At 40.0% G+C, this 14,889-nt stretch overlaps 3 protein-coding genes across 3 annotated transcripts; 1 reads left to right on the top strand and 2 right to left on the bottom strand.

The window, feature by feature from the left end:
• Nucleotides 1-429: 429 nt before the first annotated feature.
• On the top strand, nucleotides 430-3,805 carry prodh2 (proline dehydrogenase 2). Its single transcript, XM_077739115.1, has 9 exons — nucleotides 430-896; nucleotides 1,339-1,529; nucleotides 1,630-1,756; nucleotides 1,839-1,991; nucleotides 2,071-2,214; nucleotides 2,378-2,544; nucleotides 2,737-2,847; nucleotides 2,980-3,068; nucleotides 3,149-3,805. The coding sequence occupies exons 1-9, from the start codon at nucleotides 645-647 to the stop codon at nucleotides 3,316-3,318; spliced, it is 1,404 nt and encodes a 467-aa protein (XP_077595241.1). The 5' UTR covers nucleotides 430-644; the 3' UTR covers nucleotides 3,319-3,805.
• On the bottom strand, nucleotides 3,800-9,713 carry eif3c (eukaryotic translation initiation factor 3, subunit C). The gene is made up of 23 exons (XM_077739114.1): nucleotides 9,562-9,713; nucleotides 8,821-8,938; nucleotides 8,678-8,743; nucleotides 8,411-8,600; nucleotides 8,218-8,343; nucleotides 8,072-8,123; nucleotides 7,837-7,958; nucleotides 7,403-7,530; nucleotides 7,162-7,309; nucleotides 6,963-7,066; nucleotides 6,649-6,790; nucleotides 6,443-6,568; nucleotides 6,143-6,236; nucleotides 5,879-6,066; nucleotides 5,572-5,796; nucleotides 5,213-5,404; nucleotides 4,967-5,138; nucleotides 4,725-4,884; nucleotides 4,556-4,621; nucleotides 4,396-4,483; nucleotides 4,142-4,307; nucleotides 4,026-4,067; nucleotides 3,800-3,948 (listed from the first exon to the last, which is right to left on the bottom strand). The coding sequence occupies exons 2-23, from the start codon at nucleotides 8,916-8,918 to the stop codon at nucleotides 3,869-3,871; spliced, it is 2,775 nt and encodes a 924-aa protein (XP_077595240.1). The 5' UTR covers nucleotides 8,919-8,938; nucleotides 9,562-9,713; the 3' UTR covers nucleotides 3,800-3,868.
• Nucleotides 9,714-10,067: 354 nt separating this feature from the next.
• LOC144212056 (uncharacterized) lies at nucleotides 10,068-14,480 on the bottom strand. Its single transcript, XM_077739671.1, has 7 exons — nucleotides 14,313-14,480; nucleotides 11,343-13,912; nucleotides 11,141-11,186; nucleotides 10,944-11,057; nucleotides 10,670-10,753; nucleotides 10,471-10,584; nucleotides 10,068-10,392 (listed from the first exon to the last, which is right to left on the bottom strand). Exons 2-7 carry the CDS (start codon nucleotides 13,830-13,832, stop codon nucleotides 10,250-10,252), a joined length of 2,991 nt encoding a protein of 996 aa, XP_077595797.1. The 5' UTR covers nucleotides 13,833-13,912; nucleotides 14,313-14,480; the 3' UTR covers nucleotides 10,068-10,249.
• Between the last annotated feature and the right edge of the window lie 409 nt (nucleotides 14,481-14,889).

Genomic DNA, 14,889 nt, shown 5'->3' with positions numbered 1-14,889 from the left:
GTTGACAATTAACCTTGAAATTTAGCTTCTCACTCGTCCATGGAACAAAAAAAATGCTACATTTATGTAACACCTGCCCTAATTTAACAACTTTGGGAATGACAAAATGTCAGTCAGCAGAATTTTCTTGAATCTAATCTTTTGCTCCTAAAAAATAGCCTATACGTCTTGATTGAGAGGTCTAACTAAAGTTATTCATTAGAATAGAAAAATGATTTATGATCCCAGTCTTAAGGAAATGCAATAAAAATCGACTTTTTTCCCGTCATCATTCTCCCTTCTATCTTGAGCTAATGTTCCCTAGGGTACACTTTTTTAGGTTGATGCCAAGGGTCAACTTGGTTGTTGACTCTAATTTACACAGTCACTGATTAACCAGTGGCTTGTCGGAAAGATTACCTTATTTTAGTTAGTTTTATACAAAAGCAAATTGTTAAATTTTTCCAGCTGATCAACTACTCATGAACCAGAAGTAAGGAGCTCCAAGGCTAAATAGTGATACTAAATATAAAAGATTTGTTTTTGTGATAGAACCAGTTTGCCTAGACCACCAACCTTCCTTAAACTCGCATGCGCAGTAAAGTTACCACACACCTAAAAAAAAAAGAATTCTGGGTTCCACCTGAGAACACCACAGAGAGAAGATGATGACCTACCCTCGTCTGTGTTCCTCGCGCCTCCACCTGCTCTCCACGAGGCTCATGTCCACAGCCTCCACCAGAACGGTGCAAGATGTTCATGCCTCTGCTGCTGACAAGCCGTCAAATGTCCTCGCCACTTCTTTGGCCTTCGAGGATCCCAGCGCATTTCGGGTAAAGAATCTTAGGGAGTTGTTTCGTGCCTTGGCGGTCTTCCGATTCTGCTCCTTTCCTACATTGGTCAACAATTGTGACAAGGTGAGCTACAAAATATGATTTCTTTTTCTTCCAGACTATAACACAAAAAAAGAATCTCTGGTGTTGTAGTGTGAACTTGATTGACTTATTATTACTATATATGTATATGTATATTGTATACTGTATATTATATATATCACAATTTTGAACATTAAAATCCTACTCCTCAAGATATTTAATTGTTTTCTATTAATTTTTAACTGTAACAGCTGCCTTTGCAGTTTTGTACCAACACTAACTTCTTTTATGCATAACCTTGTCTAAAGCACTATTTAAGTCCAGTACTGATCAAGAAAACTATCAAAATTGTTATTAAAATCAACATAAAGTGTTTACAATGTGTAGTCCTGAGCTTTTTCTGGGATGACACTTGCAGGATCATCACCAATTGTCCTAATTTAAACTAAATAAAAACTTTAAAAGACCTGTTCACTCTCTGCAGCTGATGTCAGTGACGCGCAGCATCCTGGGAAAGTGCATTTTCTCCTCTCTGATGAGAACGACGGTGTACGCTCAATTTGTGGCCGGTGAAGACGAGAAGGAGATCTCTGAGTCCATGGAGAAGATGAGCATGTTGGGACTGAGGCCCATGCTGGCAGTTCCCATTGAAGAGGATCTAGGGGAGAGCACAGGGTCAGGAGTACACATCTTTGGAGAAGAAGCTACCATCATAGAAAAATAAATGATTTGCATTTAACTTTTACAAGCTGACGTCAATCATTTTCTCCTGCAGCGAGAAGAGATATAACGAGAACATGGATGCCATGTTGGAATGTGTACGGATGTCGCACAGCAACTCTTGGAGCAAAAACCCCATGATGCAACTGAAGGTTACGGCTTTACTCAGCCCTGAACTCTGCGTAAGTGCAATTAGAAATACTTCAACTTAGTCATTTTTGTTGCAGTAAACTCAACATTGTGTCATTTGTGCTGTCTATGAAGGTCAAACTCACCAAGGTTATCTCCAAACAAACCTATGACTTAGACCTATTGGTCCAAGCTATGGATGGCAAGGATGTGAAGTTTCCTGGTTTAGAGGAAAGTGAGGCAGCGCACTTGCACTGTAGCCTGCAGCGACTCAATAGTATTGCTGAGGTACCATGCATGGTCTCTATGTGTGTTTGATTTTATGCTATATATAATATAAAACATTTATCTTATCTGTATCCTTTAGTCTAGCGTAAACAAAGTGCGGGTCTTAGTCGATGCGGAATACACCTACATGAACCCCGCCCTGTGCCTTGTTACCATGGCAATGATGAAGAAGTTTAACAAAGATGGAGCCTGGATCTGGTACACATATCAGTGTTATCTGAAGGTAAAAACACACTTTCCAAAAGGAAATAAAGTGTAAACTTATATATTTTGGGATCCCTTCATGCCATGTATTGGTCAATAGTTGTTCTTTATGTAATCACGATATCATGTTATCAACACTAGCAAAAATGTGAATGTTTTGCATTTTAAAAAACTGCTCTCAGGAGACCAGGGCGCACCTTATGGAGTCGATTCGTCAGTCCCAGGAAGAAGGATTCTGTCTGGGGGTTAAGCTGGTGCGAGGGGCCTACATGGATAAAGAGAGGAAGCTAGCGGGGAAGGAATGTCGCCCAGACCCCGTCCAAAACTGCTGGGAAGACACAAATGACAAGTATAGACATTCATTCGGAAGCTTATATTTGTATATTATGTCATTGAGATCCTTTATCAGATATAGGCGCGCAAACATGTATTGTGGTAGTAATAATGGGGGTAATCTACTTTATGTTATCGCGGACATGTCTGGTTTAGATTAACCGCGATATTCAATGGATTACTGTAATGCATTTTATGACTTGTACAGTTATAATAGTTTGCTGGAGGTGATGCTAAGACTGGTCGCCAAGGACCCGGAACGCTATAGGATCATTGTCGCCACACACAATGAAGATTCTGTGAGGCGGGCGGCCAAATGGTGAGATGGCATTGTTATTGAAACGTACAAAAGGGGGAATTTGTATACTAATTCAATAGTGGTCTTGTCTTTCTATTACAACTCACCTTGTTTTCTACCAGTGTGATACAGTTCTCACTTTATCACCATCAGGGTGGAGGATATGGGTATTGACAAAGCAAGAGGATCTGTGTGTTTTGGTCAGCTTCTGGGGATGTGTGATCATGTGTCCCTCACCCTGGGTGAGATAAAAATGCCGTAACAGTGTCTTCATTCAGTGGAAATCGGTTGTCGTAAAAAGTCACTTTTCTTTCCTCCACAGCCAAGGAAGGTTACGCCGTGTACAAGTCGGTACCCTATGGTTCCGTGGACGATACCTTGCCCTACCTGGTGAGACGGGCCCAGGAGAACCAGACTGTGCTTAAGGGCATCCGCAAAGAGAGAGACCTACTCAAACAGGAGCTGCACAGGAGACTTGGATTCAGAGCTTAGAAGTGGCATACAGGACGTCACTAAAGATGAAAGTTACCTTGGAAAACTCAATACTTATTAATTACATATGCAACAGCAAAAGAACAAGTTTTACATTTTTTACTTTTAGTTTTGAGGTTAACAAATAACATAATTTCATTTAATAACAGAAAAATATTCTACATGCAACACTACGTTTGTACATTTCACATTTTTTTATCAATATAAACTGCACAAACGAGATAAAAAAATGTAATCAGCTAAGGAGATGTACCAAAATACAATAATTGGAATATGCTGGTGTTATTTTTTTGACACGCTCTTTATTTTTCTCCATAAGAAAACCCATTAAAAGTTGCAAATACGATTAATTTTTACGGCAAATGAATTGTATTATATTTCGTCAAGTTTTTTCAGTATACCACCAAACAATATAAATGGATACCATGCATTGTTGTATGACCTAATGAATTCAGACCCTCAAAATAAAAAGGCAAGAGAATATTAACTAATGTTTAATATTTTTTCTTCTGATTGGTGACAAATCTTGTGGAATGTAACTTTTCCAATATCAATAGTTGCCTTGGTTCTGATTCCTGTAGCCTCGCTGGTAGCCACCTTGTTTGGACTGGTAACCGCCCTTGCCACCGTCTGTTTAAGACGTAATTGTGAATAATTCGGACGGAAAAAACCCACAAAGACAAACATAACACGTTTGCAAAACATACCTCTCTGGTAAGACTGTTTCTGTTGATAGCCACCTTTCTGATCTGTAACACGAGATTCAACCAATTACCAGAGCAGTTCTACTCAAACACAACCATTAAAACCAAGTTAAACTGACCTCTATTGAAGTAGCCACCATAGACGCCCTGCTTCAAGTCGAAGACACGCTCGTTGTTTTCCACTAAGCTGCCTAATTTCTCCGCCAACTGCAGGGCCATGTTCTGCAGGGAAGTGGGCTCTGTGCGGTGCATCACCACCGTCTGTGTGGGCTGGTCCAAAGAAGCCTACAAGCAGAGAAGTATGGCAACAGTCATAAAACTCCCCACCTAAAAATGAACCTTTTCCCAATGTAAGGAGAGGATAAAATGTTACCATGAGCTCCTCATTTATGATCATTTTGCTGATGATGCTGTGCACAGTGGCAATATCCAACTCGAACATCTCGCACAAAGTCGCCATGCTGAGAAAAACAAACTAAATTCAGTGTTTCTGAATCTCTAAAAAAACAGGTTACATTCATGAGCAAACTGACCTAATTGAGTCGTACACACTGCTGTATGTAAATAGGTACGTCCTCAGCGACTCCTCTTGGATTTTTCTACACAAAGTCAACAGATTGCACGATTACCAAGCGAACAACACGACCTTTTTATGCAGATTGTTCTAAAAATATTTAAAAAGGTAAAAAAAACAACAACAACCTGACGAGCATTTCTCGCACTCGCTGGGTCTCGGGAAACAAGTCCCAAACTTTACTGTTCATCTTCTCGTTAATGATGAAGGAGTGGCAGGTGCGCCAGTCGCCCATCTTCATTGCCTTACTGGCCGCCACTACATGCTCGCGCATGCTCTCTGGGGGTCCTGGGACGCAAAAAACAAGGATATTTAACAAAAAGGAGTAAAGTGATTGACTGCCAATGTCAGCCAGAAATTCGTTCATCACCAAGTAGTGGCTGCCTCTCTCCTACGCGCAGCTGATGGTGGAACTGCTTGCTAATCATGCGCCGACGGGCATCAAACTCATGGGCAGCCATATAAGGGATCTCCAAGAGCATGGCTGACACCAGGTAAACACACTCCAACAACTCAAGGTTGACATGCATGTGGAAGGGAACCTGTGATGTGCAAGCACAATTGGTCATTAGAGATGGACACCCTATTAAGGAGGAGATATTGCATTTGTACTAACTTGTCTTCTTTTCTCAATTTTTTCCTGTTCCGCATTCCTCTCCTGCATGTTCCTCATGAGCAAACCCTGTCCCAGGAGCTCCTTAGCACGGCCCGAAGACTGGATATCCAGCAAGGCATTGTGGGCATCTTTGATCATGCCTTGACGGAAAGCGCAGATTCCCAATTGGACCATGGTTCTGTTATATAATATCTAAAAGACAAGAAAGCAAATGTAACATCATTGTTATTTAATAATTTGACTCAACAAACCATAGCTTCCATAAGGCAGGACACAAAACGAACTTGTGGTGCAGAAATTAAACAATAAAATACATTGTAACAATTTTTCTGACATATTTCTCATCTCTTGGTGCCTACCTGCACTGGCGGGTCAGCATGCTGGATATTGTCCTGCAGGTGGCTCATCAGCATAAGGTCACGGGCCTGGTACCAGCGCGAGTGGAGCGCGTGGTGGTAGATGTGGCAGAGGATGGCGCAAGTACGGATGCGGTCAGTGCGATCTTTGGCGTATATGTACTTGCACAGGCGGTCCATGATGATGGCGCTGTCCTCGCCTTCGCTCTCTTCCTGGTCCTTCTGGGACTAAACAAGTAGAAGGAATCTTTAGTACTTTTTAACTCAGTTATGCCATTGATGTTGATAGATGGCTAATATATTTGGGGACCTTGGTTTCTGCTTGGATGCCCAGACTGCGGCGATGAGCCTTGTAGTCAAACTTGTAGTATGTGTGCAGGATTCTGAGCAAATAGATGCGACAAAACTCATCCGTGGTGCCTCTGTCTTCCAAGTAGTTGAGGAGACGGTCCATGATGCCACAAACACGTTCTTCGTCTTTCAGATTATCCACGTATTCTACCGGGAGAGGTTGAAGGATGAGCTGGAGCTTTTTGCACACTTTTTTTTTTTATATTGTTAACTTTGCACTCACCTTGTGAATGAGGATCTGTGTTTTGCATAATCTTGGTAAACTCTTCATCCATGCGCTCTACCAGAGTTAAAATACAGCCACGAACTCTAAAAGGCTGAAAACAAGTGAGGAAAAAGTCCACGTAAAGAATACAGCTTTGAAATGCTGAAATGTTTAACTTTATTCTTTTAATCCTTTTTTAAAAGCAACAGTATGTACTATTTTTTCAGGTTGTTATCAATTGTTAATTATTTTTCAAATTTTAAAGAAAATGGGCTCATGGAAGGAAAAAAATTGGACTGACTATGAAAGAAATCAAACCTGATCTGAGATGAGCAAGTTCTCACTGTCTTCTGCAATGTTCTCCCCGATAAACATGTCTTTGTTGGCAAACAAAATGTCCAGTAACTCATCAATGCAACCCAGACACTTCCTCCACATATCGGGCTGAATGAACAAAACAAAAAAACCCAATCAAACAAAAACATAACTGGATATGTCCCTCCAGCTGAAATATATCGTCATACCTTCATGAAAGCTGACATGTCGGGATTGTAGTCGTACAGCGATGCAATGATGTGGAACTTGATTTTAATATAGACGCCCTCCCCCAAATTGTGCTCTGAAGCGATGTTGATGAGGGCATCGAGCAGCTCAATTTGACCAGTCCTAACAAAGAGCAGTTAGCATTCAATATTGAACAAACCCAACAGAGTTTAAAAAGAATGTAACCCTAAAATATATAAGAATGATTCATTGTCTATCAGTATTTCAATGTATTTTTTTGTACACTTGGCTGGATCTACTTTGATTGTATTTTGTGTACAAAGTGAATACCGACCGGTCAGTGCCCTTTTTGCCTCGAGCTTGTAGAATTTCATGAAGTTTCTTCACCACCACAGGCGTGTTGATCTCAGTGCCCTTTGCAAACATCTTGGGCTTATCCTGATGATTGAAATCAGACAACATGTGATGTATATTGTTTTTCAAATATCCCATAACGTGCTTGTACAAAAAAAATTTAAAAAAAATGACGCTACCTTGACGAGGGGGACACCTCCCTTCACCTTCTCCCAGCCTGCCTCTGCTTCCTCGGCTCCTTCTTCCTCAGCCTCCTCTTCCAGCTTCTCTTTCTTCTTTATCTTCTTCTTCTTCCCCTTTTCGGAGCCCTTCTCGGGTCCCAGGGCCCTAATTGCATCGTGACAGAGTGTGAGAGGCAATGCCTGACAGGTACCATCAAATTTGGCGCAGCTTAGAGGGAACATTGTGTAGGGTACTGACTTTTTCAGGAAAACCATGGCAAGGGATGCACTCTTGCCCTCTCCTTCATCCGAGCTCTCACTTCCAGTGTCCACGGTGTCAGAGCTCCAGTCTTCGTCATCGTCGTCGTCGCTGGAAGATGACTCGTCCTGGCAAAAGAACGACCCGAGTTAGTAAAGGCACCTGACAAAGTGTTTAAAACAAGGATGTCAGACTCGGGTTGGTTCCCGGGCTGCATTAATTTCAACTAGGTTTCATGTGGGTCGGACCGTTTCAGATATAATATTTAGATTTTTATTCATGCCAGAAAGTCGGCACCCATGATTTACTTTTTTGGACTGCACAAAATGAAGCGGGGGCCAGATTTGGCCCCCGGGCCGCCACTTTGACACGTGGTTTGAAACGTAGAAATAGAAAAGTCCCCAACTAAGTGTCCTTCTCTTTTCCCGCCTTACCCCAGACCCTTTGGCGGACTTGAGGAACTTGCTGGCCTCCATTGTGGCATCTGGCTTTTTCTTCAAGAAGGATTTAGCCGGCACACCACCATCATCATCATCGTCACTCTCAGAGGAAGATCCTGACAAGCAAACCCATGCATGTGTTGTATTAGATTTTGAAGAGTGATAATATTTGATGTCCAATGGTCCATGAGGTCAATAATGGAAACAAACAAACTCAAAGTGAGCCTACCTGACTCATCAGGGCCCTTCTCTTCTTCTTCATCTGCAGACTCTTGAGGATTCTTAGAGGCAAAAGTGATAGGATGAAGTTATTACAAGGTCATACGGATCATCCAATGACTGTCATGTTTAAAAGGGAATGTTTTATTTAACTACCTCCTTATAGGCAGTGATTTCTGTCTCGTAATCCCGGTTGTACTTGCGAATCTTCTGGCGTAGTGTACTTAGAGCTTTGGCGTTGTTCTTATTCATTTTCTTCTTGCCCTCTTTGTCCTCCCAAAGCTTAAATATTTGAAAACATACCATAAATTGAAGGGAAATGGAGAAAATGTCAAAGTTAAGAGCTGACCTGGTTGAGGTAGTCTTCCAGATCTGCTAGAAGACGAATATAGAAAGGTGGAACTCCCTCCCTGTCCACTATATTCTTGCTTTTGAGGAAAGCTCGACACAACTGCTCAAACTCCTCCAAGCACTTGGCCATGTCGCGGATTTTCATGGCGTTGCGGATAGTCTTGATGAGATTGGTTAACTCTTCGAATCTACATCGCAGGGGAAAGGATTCAAGAAGCAATGTTAGTTCGTGTTGCGATTTTTCGCTTGATTAAAAGTGGGTAACCTTTTGTCTTTGGCACTGCGCACGACACGCTTGGTGTCCTCTTCGTCATCGCTGAGCAGCAGCTGCCTGTGGAATCGAACCAGGGTTGTGAGGTCAGGACAGATTTGAATGCAACCATGAGGTGATGCAGTAATTGCACTTACTGCTTGAGTGTGGTCCCGGGTGCTTTTGGAGTGATCTCATCGGCAGATGAGGACTCTTCTGACTCACTGTCAGATCCCTTGGCGAAAAAACGAGACATTGCTGTAGAAAGGGCTCAATCTGCAAAAAAATAAAACAGAAAGAATCCAAATATCAGCATCTGTCAGAAGATAAGTTAGGCTATTATGTAATGCATTTTGGGTAAAATGATAAACATGGACAAACAGTGTTTTATGATAGGATATGTTTTAAATGAGGCGGCCCCGCCCACTTTTGCTCGTTTTTTGCTGCTTTTCTGTCTTAATGATTAAATTAGGTGATTCTTAATGATCCCCTCTTCAATTAGGTTTAAATTTAGTGCATCACTTAGTCACATCAGTTTATAAATACAGATCCAAAACATATGTGGTATTAATAAAACCCACTCGGCGATCTCTTTATTTTATATGTATAAATTACATATAATTGCATAACAGTATGTTGGAATAACATAGATAAAACTCAGGATCTAACATTTTGCGTTTTCAAAAAGATATAAATAGTGATACTGGATGTGGAATATGATAGATCATGCGAAAGAAATAAAGCTTTTAATGGTAAACGTTGATCTTATTTTGTATTGACATTGCATCAACATAACGTGTGGGGAGGCTAGTGCTAAGCTAAACAGGCCTCCAGAATTTTTAAGAGAGATCAACTAAGTCATCAGCGAAACGATGGTCATTTTTCCACTCTTAACTTACCTACGTCCTTGTGAATTGAACTCTGTAAGATGCCTGTCTAGTTTGGGTTGTGATAAAATCCAGTTTTGCTATTTGGAATTCACAGTGGAAACGTGCGAGATCCCCTTGTCGATCAATGTACCGGTAAAGGAAGTGTTATTAACTGTGCTTGGCTCTTTGGTTCACTCCCGTACTACAGCGCCTCCTATCGACCTATGATATATAAATTGACATTTCCATCCTCATCACTCAACTGATCATGTTTAAGGATAGTACTAATAAACCAAGTGTTGCATGTGGTTGATCTAACTCATTATCTCCCATTTTTAAGTAGAGGTGAACACTAATTAAACGAAATCCAATTAAATAGACAATATAGAATGTGTATGTATACTATTGTACTTATTTTAAATCATTTAATATGTGGATCATCTTTATCTTTTGCAATGTTGATCAAGTTTTATTCAAATACATCTTTCAGTTGTGAAAAATAAACTAAATGTTCCAGAAAAAAGTGACACACAAAGTTCTAGCAAGTCTTTTTATTTTGCTTTTAAATAATCCAAAGGATGTGGATATCAGATTCTTCATATTTGAAAAGTATTTATAAATATCCACAGGAATAAATCTGGCAATCTATCTGGCAAAAAAATGCTTTATTAACTCTAACAGCAGACAAAGTTTGCTTAAAAGATAAAAGTTCAAATCATCACTCAGCATCATTCAATGCTTTCAAAAAGCGGCTTCTCAAAAGGTGCTTCTTTTCTTGTTTAATTTTTTTCATGCGAGGAAGCAAACTCAGTAAAAAAGCTTCATCTTCATCTTGTCGCTTGGCGGGGATGACTTGTGTTGCTGAGGAATAAAATGAAAAACTTATGAATGATCTTCATATTGCAGGCATCACTTATGTATTTCACTAAAGTAACTTACCTGGTGCTTTAGCCAGCTGAGATCCTTGACGCGGCATTGGGAATTTTAGGCTTTTAGTTTTGGCAAGAGCACCATTAGCACTACTTACGGTGGGCCTGGATGATGTTGAGACATCTAAAAGAAAAAAAACAAGGAATAGTACATATAGCAACCATGGGGTAATTTTCTGCACAAGGTATGGATCCTCCTCCATCTTTACCTATTTTTGGCCTCTTCACTATTGATTGTGCATCCTTACTTAATTCACTTTTCCTTTTTTGAGAGTTGACAGGAGTATTAGACTCTAAAAGGGGCAAAAAGACATTAGACATCATAAAAGGTAAACAAAGGACAAACCATTAAAACAATTTGCTTGTTTACACTTTCTTTTTGCTCAAAATAGTAATAAACTAACAATGTCACTTATGTCTAGCCAGCATATAGAAGAACCAATGAGAGTCTATGGTTTTTGTGGAAAATATATTCATACTTACGTATTTCATTAGAAGTTGAGGAAATAGGAGGGTTGCTTCTTGATGGAGGAACCCCACCCAATAATGGTAGTCTTCCTCTTAGCCTTTCCATTCCACATTTTGGCAGCCTGGATGCTGGTGTCAACAGATTGGGAAATTTTAGTTGATCATGAAATTGTCAAGTGTCATAAATAAATGAGAATTGATTTTTTTCTAACCTGCAGTTGAGGGTCGCAGGTTATATGAGCTGGACACTGTCAAACCCTGAAAAGGACAAAAAAAGACAAGTGAAAATGATTATTTTAACTTCAGATTTGACTAAAGTCTTTTCTCAGTTTTTAATGAAAACATATTTTGAGTGGATTTTGTTTCTAGAGTTAAAACTTGTGCAATTTATAAGTAATAAATGTTTTTAATTACCTCCGTAGGTTTGCGAATTGGCAAATTTCGTTTCATCAAGGGCACGCCGGATGCTGCCACCCCGCTTCGTCCTGGTAGAGACGCTGTCGGCTTAAACTTTGGCAGCAATGACGTGGCTTTCAAGTTTGGCAAAGATGCTTTAGTAACTGGTTCAAACAATATCTTCTTAGTTGCCACGTTAGATGCAATGGCGTTTGGTGCCTGAACTTCTGCTTCTGTCTTACTGGCAGCAACTCCAAATTTTTTGAGAGCTGCCTTCAATTGTCCCTGGCCTGGCTTGGCAACAAAACCTTCCATTTTACCAAGAGTCACTGGTGTTGATGCCATTAGATTCTGTCCTATATCTACAGAGTCATCAAAAACAAGTCTTTTGCCAATAGTATGAATGCTCTCATCACAAACCAGTGATTGCAAATGATCCTTGGGCTCACACTGAACAGCCTTGGACGTCGACTCCTGGTTGAGATCCACCTCTAACGTTCCTTGAAGGGTCGACGTCTTTAAATCAGTGTCAAAGATTTTAGGGTGACTATCAAGAGAAGGGGTGTCTGACATTGGTATTGTGGCAATGGACGTAGAAGGTTTAGCGTCAAGGTTATTTTGGTGACAATCACTTTCTGGTAATGTTATTATGCCATCAGTAGAACTGTGATGAGGGTCACATGAGTGACTTTCTGACATAACTATTGCACTATTGGTCTTGGGATGAATTTCTTCGATGGTTTGTGGATGACTGTTACCAAAACTGCTTTCTGAAATGACAATAGAGCCTTGAAGCGCTTTAGCAGCAACATTGTTTTGCTCATTTGATTGGCTTTCCAACTTGTTTATGCTTCCAATGTCTTGAGGAGGCTTGGCATCAAATGTGCTATGGTGGTTTTCAGTCAAAAGGCTTCCAGACATGTTTATTGTACCATTGGATTTAGGACATTTTGAGCCAGAAGTCGTATGGTCACTGTCACCTGGACAGCTTTTTGACACTATCATTGTACCATTGGATTTTGTATCGAGGGCGTTTAGTTGACTGTCATTTGAACAGCTGTCTGACATGGTTATTGTTCCATTATTCTGAGTGGGAGGGTTAGTTTTGAAAGAGTCCTTGATTTCTGACATAGTTAAATTATTCAACTGAGGGGGAAGATTTGTATCCAAGGTTTTTTGGAGACAGTTACTAGAATCAGTATCCAAAATCATTGTTGTCCCACTAGACCCTGAAGGAGGCTCAGTTTCAATAGTTTTGTGGTGAATATTGTTGGAACTATGTTCTGAAATGGATGAAGCATTATTGGATGGAGGATTTGCATCAAAAGTGTTGTTATGACAGTTACCTAAATGGCTTTCTGGTTTTATGGTTCCAATGGGGGAGGAAGTATTATTATAGTTAAAGGTATTGTGGTGACTGTCATTAGAAATGCTTTTTGACAAAAGTTTTGTTCCATTTAACTGGCAAGACGATTGAGCTTCCAAGGTTTTATGTTGACTGTCAGAGCAGCTTTCTGACACGGATCCTATATTATCGTAGGGTGGAACTGCATCAAAAGTATTGTGGTGACGATGACTTGAAATGGTTTCTGATGTTGTTTCTGAGCTACGGGAACTTTCAGCCTCATATGTGTTGTAGTGACTGCCACAACAAATTGTTTTCTTACACTTGCAATGAGGTTTTGCATCAAAAGTGTGGTGGCGGCTGTCACCGGAGCTGTGTTGTGATATGGATAAAGTGCTGGAGGACTGTTGGTGACTGACACTAAAAGTGTTTTCCAATGGTGTTCCATTGGGCTGGGAGGAAAGTTTTGTATCAAAACTGCTATGGTGAGAATCAGTTAATTTAGTTTCGGTTGAAAGGGTGAGGTTGAGGGGGGTCGTATCGCTGGGTTTCACCTCAGATGTACTCTCAAGTAGTAGGCTAGCCTGTTCTGTAGGTTCGATCTCCAAAGTAGGACCTTTCTCAGTCAATGTGGGGAGAGTATTTTCTTCATTTTCAGGGCGGGTCATTGGGGATGCAGTTTCAGGGGAAAATGTGGATGATTTGTCAGCAGAACCAAGAGTTAAAGTTGCTAGACAATCTAAATTAGATTCAGAAGGTGCCATATGTAAATTGTGGCTTAATTCAATTTTAGAAGTAGATATATTTACAGTGGAATTAAATGAGTTGGTTATTTCTGGTAAGCTTTCATTTTCTAACCATGGAATAGAAGCACTTGTATTTAAGTTGCGAGCTTGGTTGAAGTTGGTTTTGTTCATTTCTATCCTGGGGGACATAGTGGTCCTTGCAGAAAAAGGCGTTGTGTAAATTGTATTTGGGAGGGGTGAATTATCCATAGTCTGGTCACTTGTAAGTTCAAGGAGGGTAATATCTGGGAAGAATTCGTCATATAAATATTGCTTTTCATCGGATGGATTTCCTCCCACAGGTATGTTTCCTCTCATTTCATCTCTCTCTGGACTTTCAAAATCCGGTGAAGACGACGCTATTGGCAAATAAGCCATAGTGAATCTCTTTTTGTAGCTTTGAGATGCCAAAAAAAAAAGGATCTAATGGCAGATTCTTCTCTTCAAGTGATGGCAGCCTGTGGATGAACATTGCAATTATTGTAAGAAATATCACAATTCGTTGTCAGTTGACTATTACGTCTATGCATGTGTATGATTTGGAGAAAATTGAAGCACAATCCATTTAAGATGTACAAAATAGAAATAGATTTGTTTTTGTTAAGACAAATACTGATATTGAAACATGTTGCTTGCTGAATCTTTCGATCCATCAGATTTATGAGTTAAACGTACTAATCGATCATCCCTTGTTCCTGTGTGACGGCAACATTCAAAAATACATACATAACTGACGTTAAAAAACAAAACAATGAAACTTTATAAGTGTGACCAATAAAATAATGCAGTATTTGCTACTTTATACAAACTTTTTAGTCACTGACAGGTAACGAATTAAAAAGCTGATCAATTACTTACCAGACACAACCTGAGCCTTTAAGAAGATGCCAGCGATGCTAACAAAAGTCAAACATATTTTGAAGAAAATTACAAAAGCAGTTGATGTTAATATCACAAGATCATGTTTTCGTTACGAGTTTGAAATGTACGCCAAGTACTTGAAGGAGATTCCAACCAATCACAGCAACGAGCGTCTTCTTTGTAGCTATGTGATGATGCCAACACCGCCCTCCTGTGGCGTGGGGACGCAAACGCACTCTTCAAAGAGACGTGCCCTTTGTTTACATGAAATATTCAACGTTTCATTTTAACATTCTCATCACATTTTTACACAGTCAACAAAAGTGCATTTTCTGATTGAGCAGCAATGAGGTAGGCACATTTAGGGGTCCAAAAAGAGACAGAGATAATAACAGATTATAGGGCATAGGTTTAGGTACATCTGTTTCATGTATTATTTTCTGGTAATTAAACTGAATTTTTGTAATGTAATTAGCAAAAAGTGAAATCAATGAAAACATGTTTTATATTCTAGTTTGTTTAAAATTGCACTCTTTCGGAGCTTTGAGGGGAAGTGAACTAAATTGAATTTAAC

Source organism: Stigmatopora nigra, chromosome 18 (assembly GCF_051989575.1).
Source record: "Stigmatopora nigra isolate UIUO_SnigA chromosome 18, RoL_Snig_1.1, whole genome shotgun sequence".
Taxonomy (NCBI): Eukaryota; Metazoa; Chordata; class Actinopteri; order Syngnathiformes; family Syngnathidae; genus Stigmatopora; species Stigmatopora nigra.
Note: the sequence above shows the minus strand (reverse complement) of the source record. Positions and strands in the feature narration are given on the sequence as shown.

Bases quoted from the DNA above. Each gene is read 5' to 3' on its own strand.
- prodh2 (XM_077739115.1), top strand. From the start codon at position 645: ATGATGACCTACCCTCGTCTGTGTTCCTCGCGCCTCCACCTGCTCTCC. The intron at 2,545-2,736 runs GTATAGACATTC...TGACTTGTACAG, and splicing joins TGGGAAGACACAAATGACAA to TTATAATAGTTTGCTGGAGG. The intron at 2,848-2,979 runs GTGAGATGGCAT...TATCACCATCAG, and splicing joins GTGAGGCGGGCGGCCAAATG to GGTGGAGGATATGGGTATTG.
- eif3c (XM_077739114.1), bottom strand. From the start codon at position 8,918: ATGTCTCGTTTTTTCGCCAAGGGATCTGACAGTGAGTCAGAAGAGTCC. The intron at 7,531-7,836 runs GTAAGGCGGGAA...TTCTTTTGCCAG, and splicing joins AGTCCGCCAAAGGGTCTGGG to GACGAGTCATCTTCCAGCGA. The intron at 4,885-4,966 runs GTGATGAACGAA...TTTGCGTCCCAG, and splicing joins AGAGAGGCAGCCACTACTTG to GACCCCCAGAGAGCATGCGC.
- LOC144212056 (XM_077739671.1), bottom strand. From the start codon at position 13,832: ATGGCTTATTTGCCAATAGCGTCGTCTTCACCGGATTTTGAAAGTCCA. The intron at 10,754-10,943 runs GTAAGTATGAAT...TGCCCCTTTTAG, and splicing joins CTCAACTTCTAATGAAATAC to AGTCTAATACTCCTGTCAAC. The intron at 10,585-10,669 runs GTAAAGATGGAG...TTTTTCTTTTAG, and splicing joins AGTGAAGAGGCCAAAAATAG to ATGTCTCAACATCATCCAGG.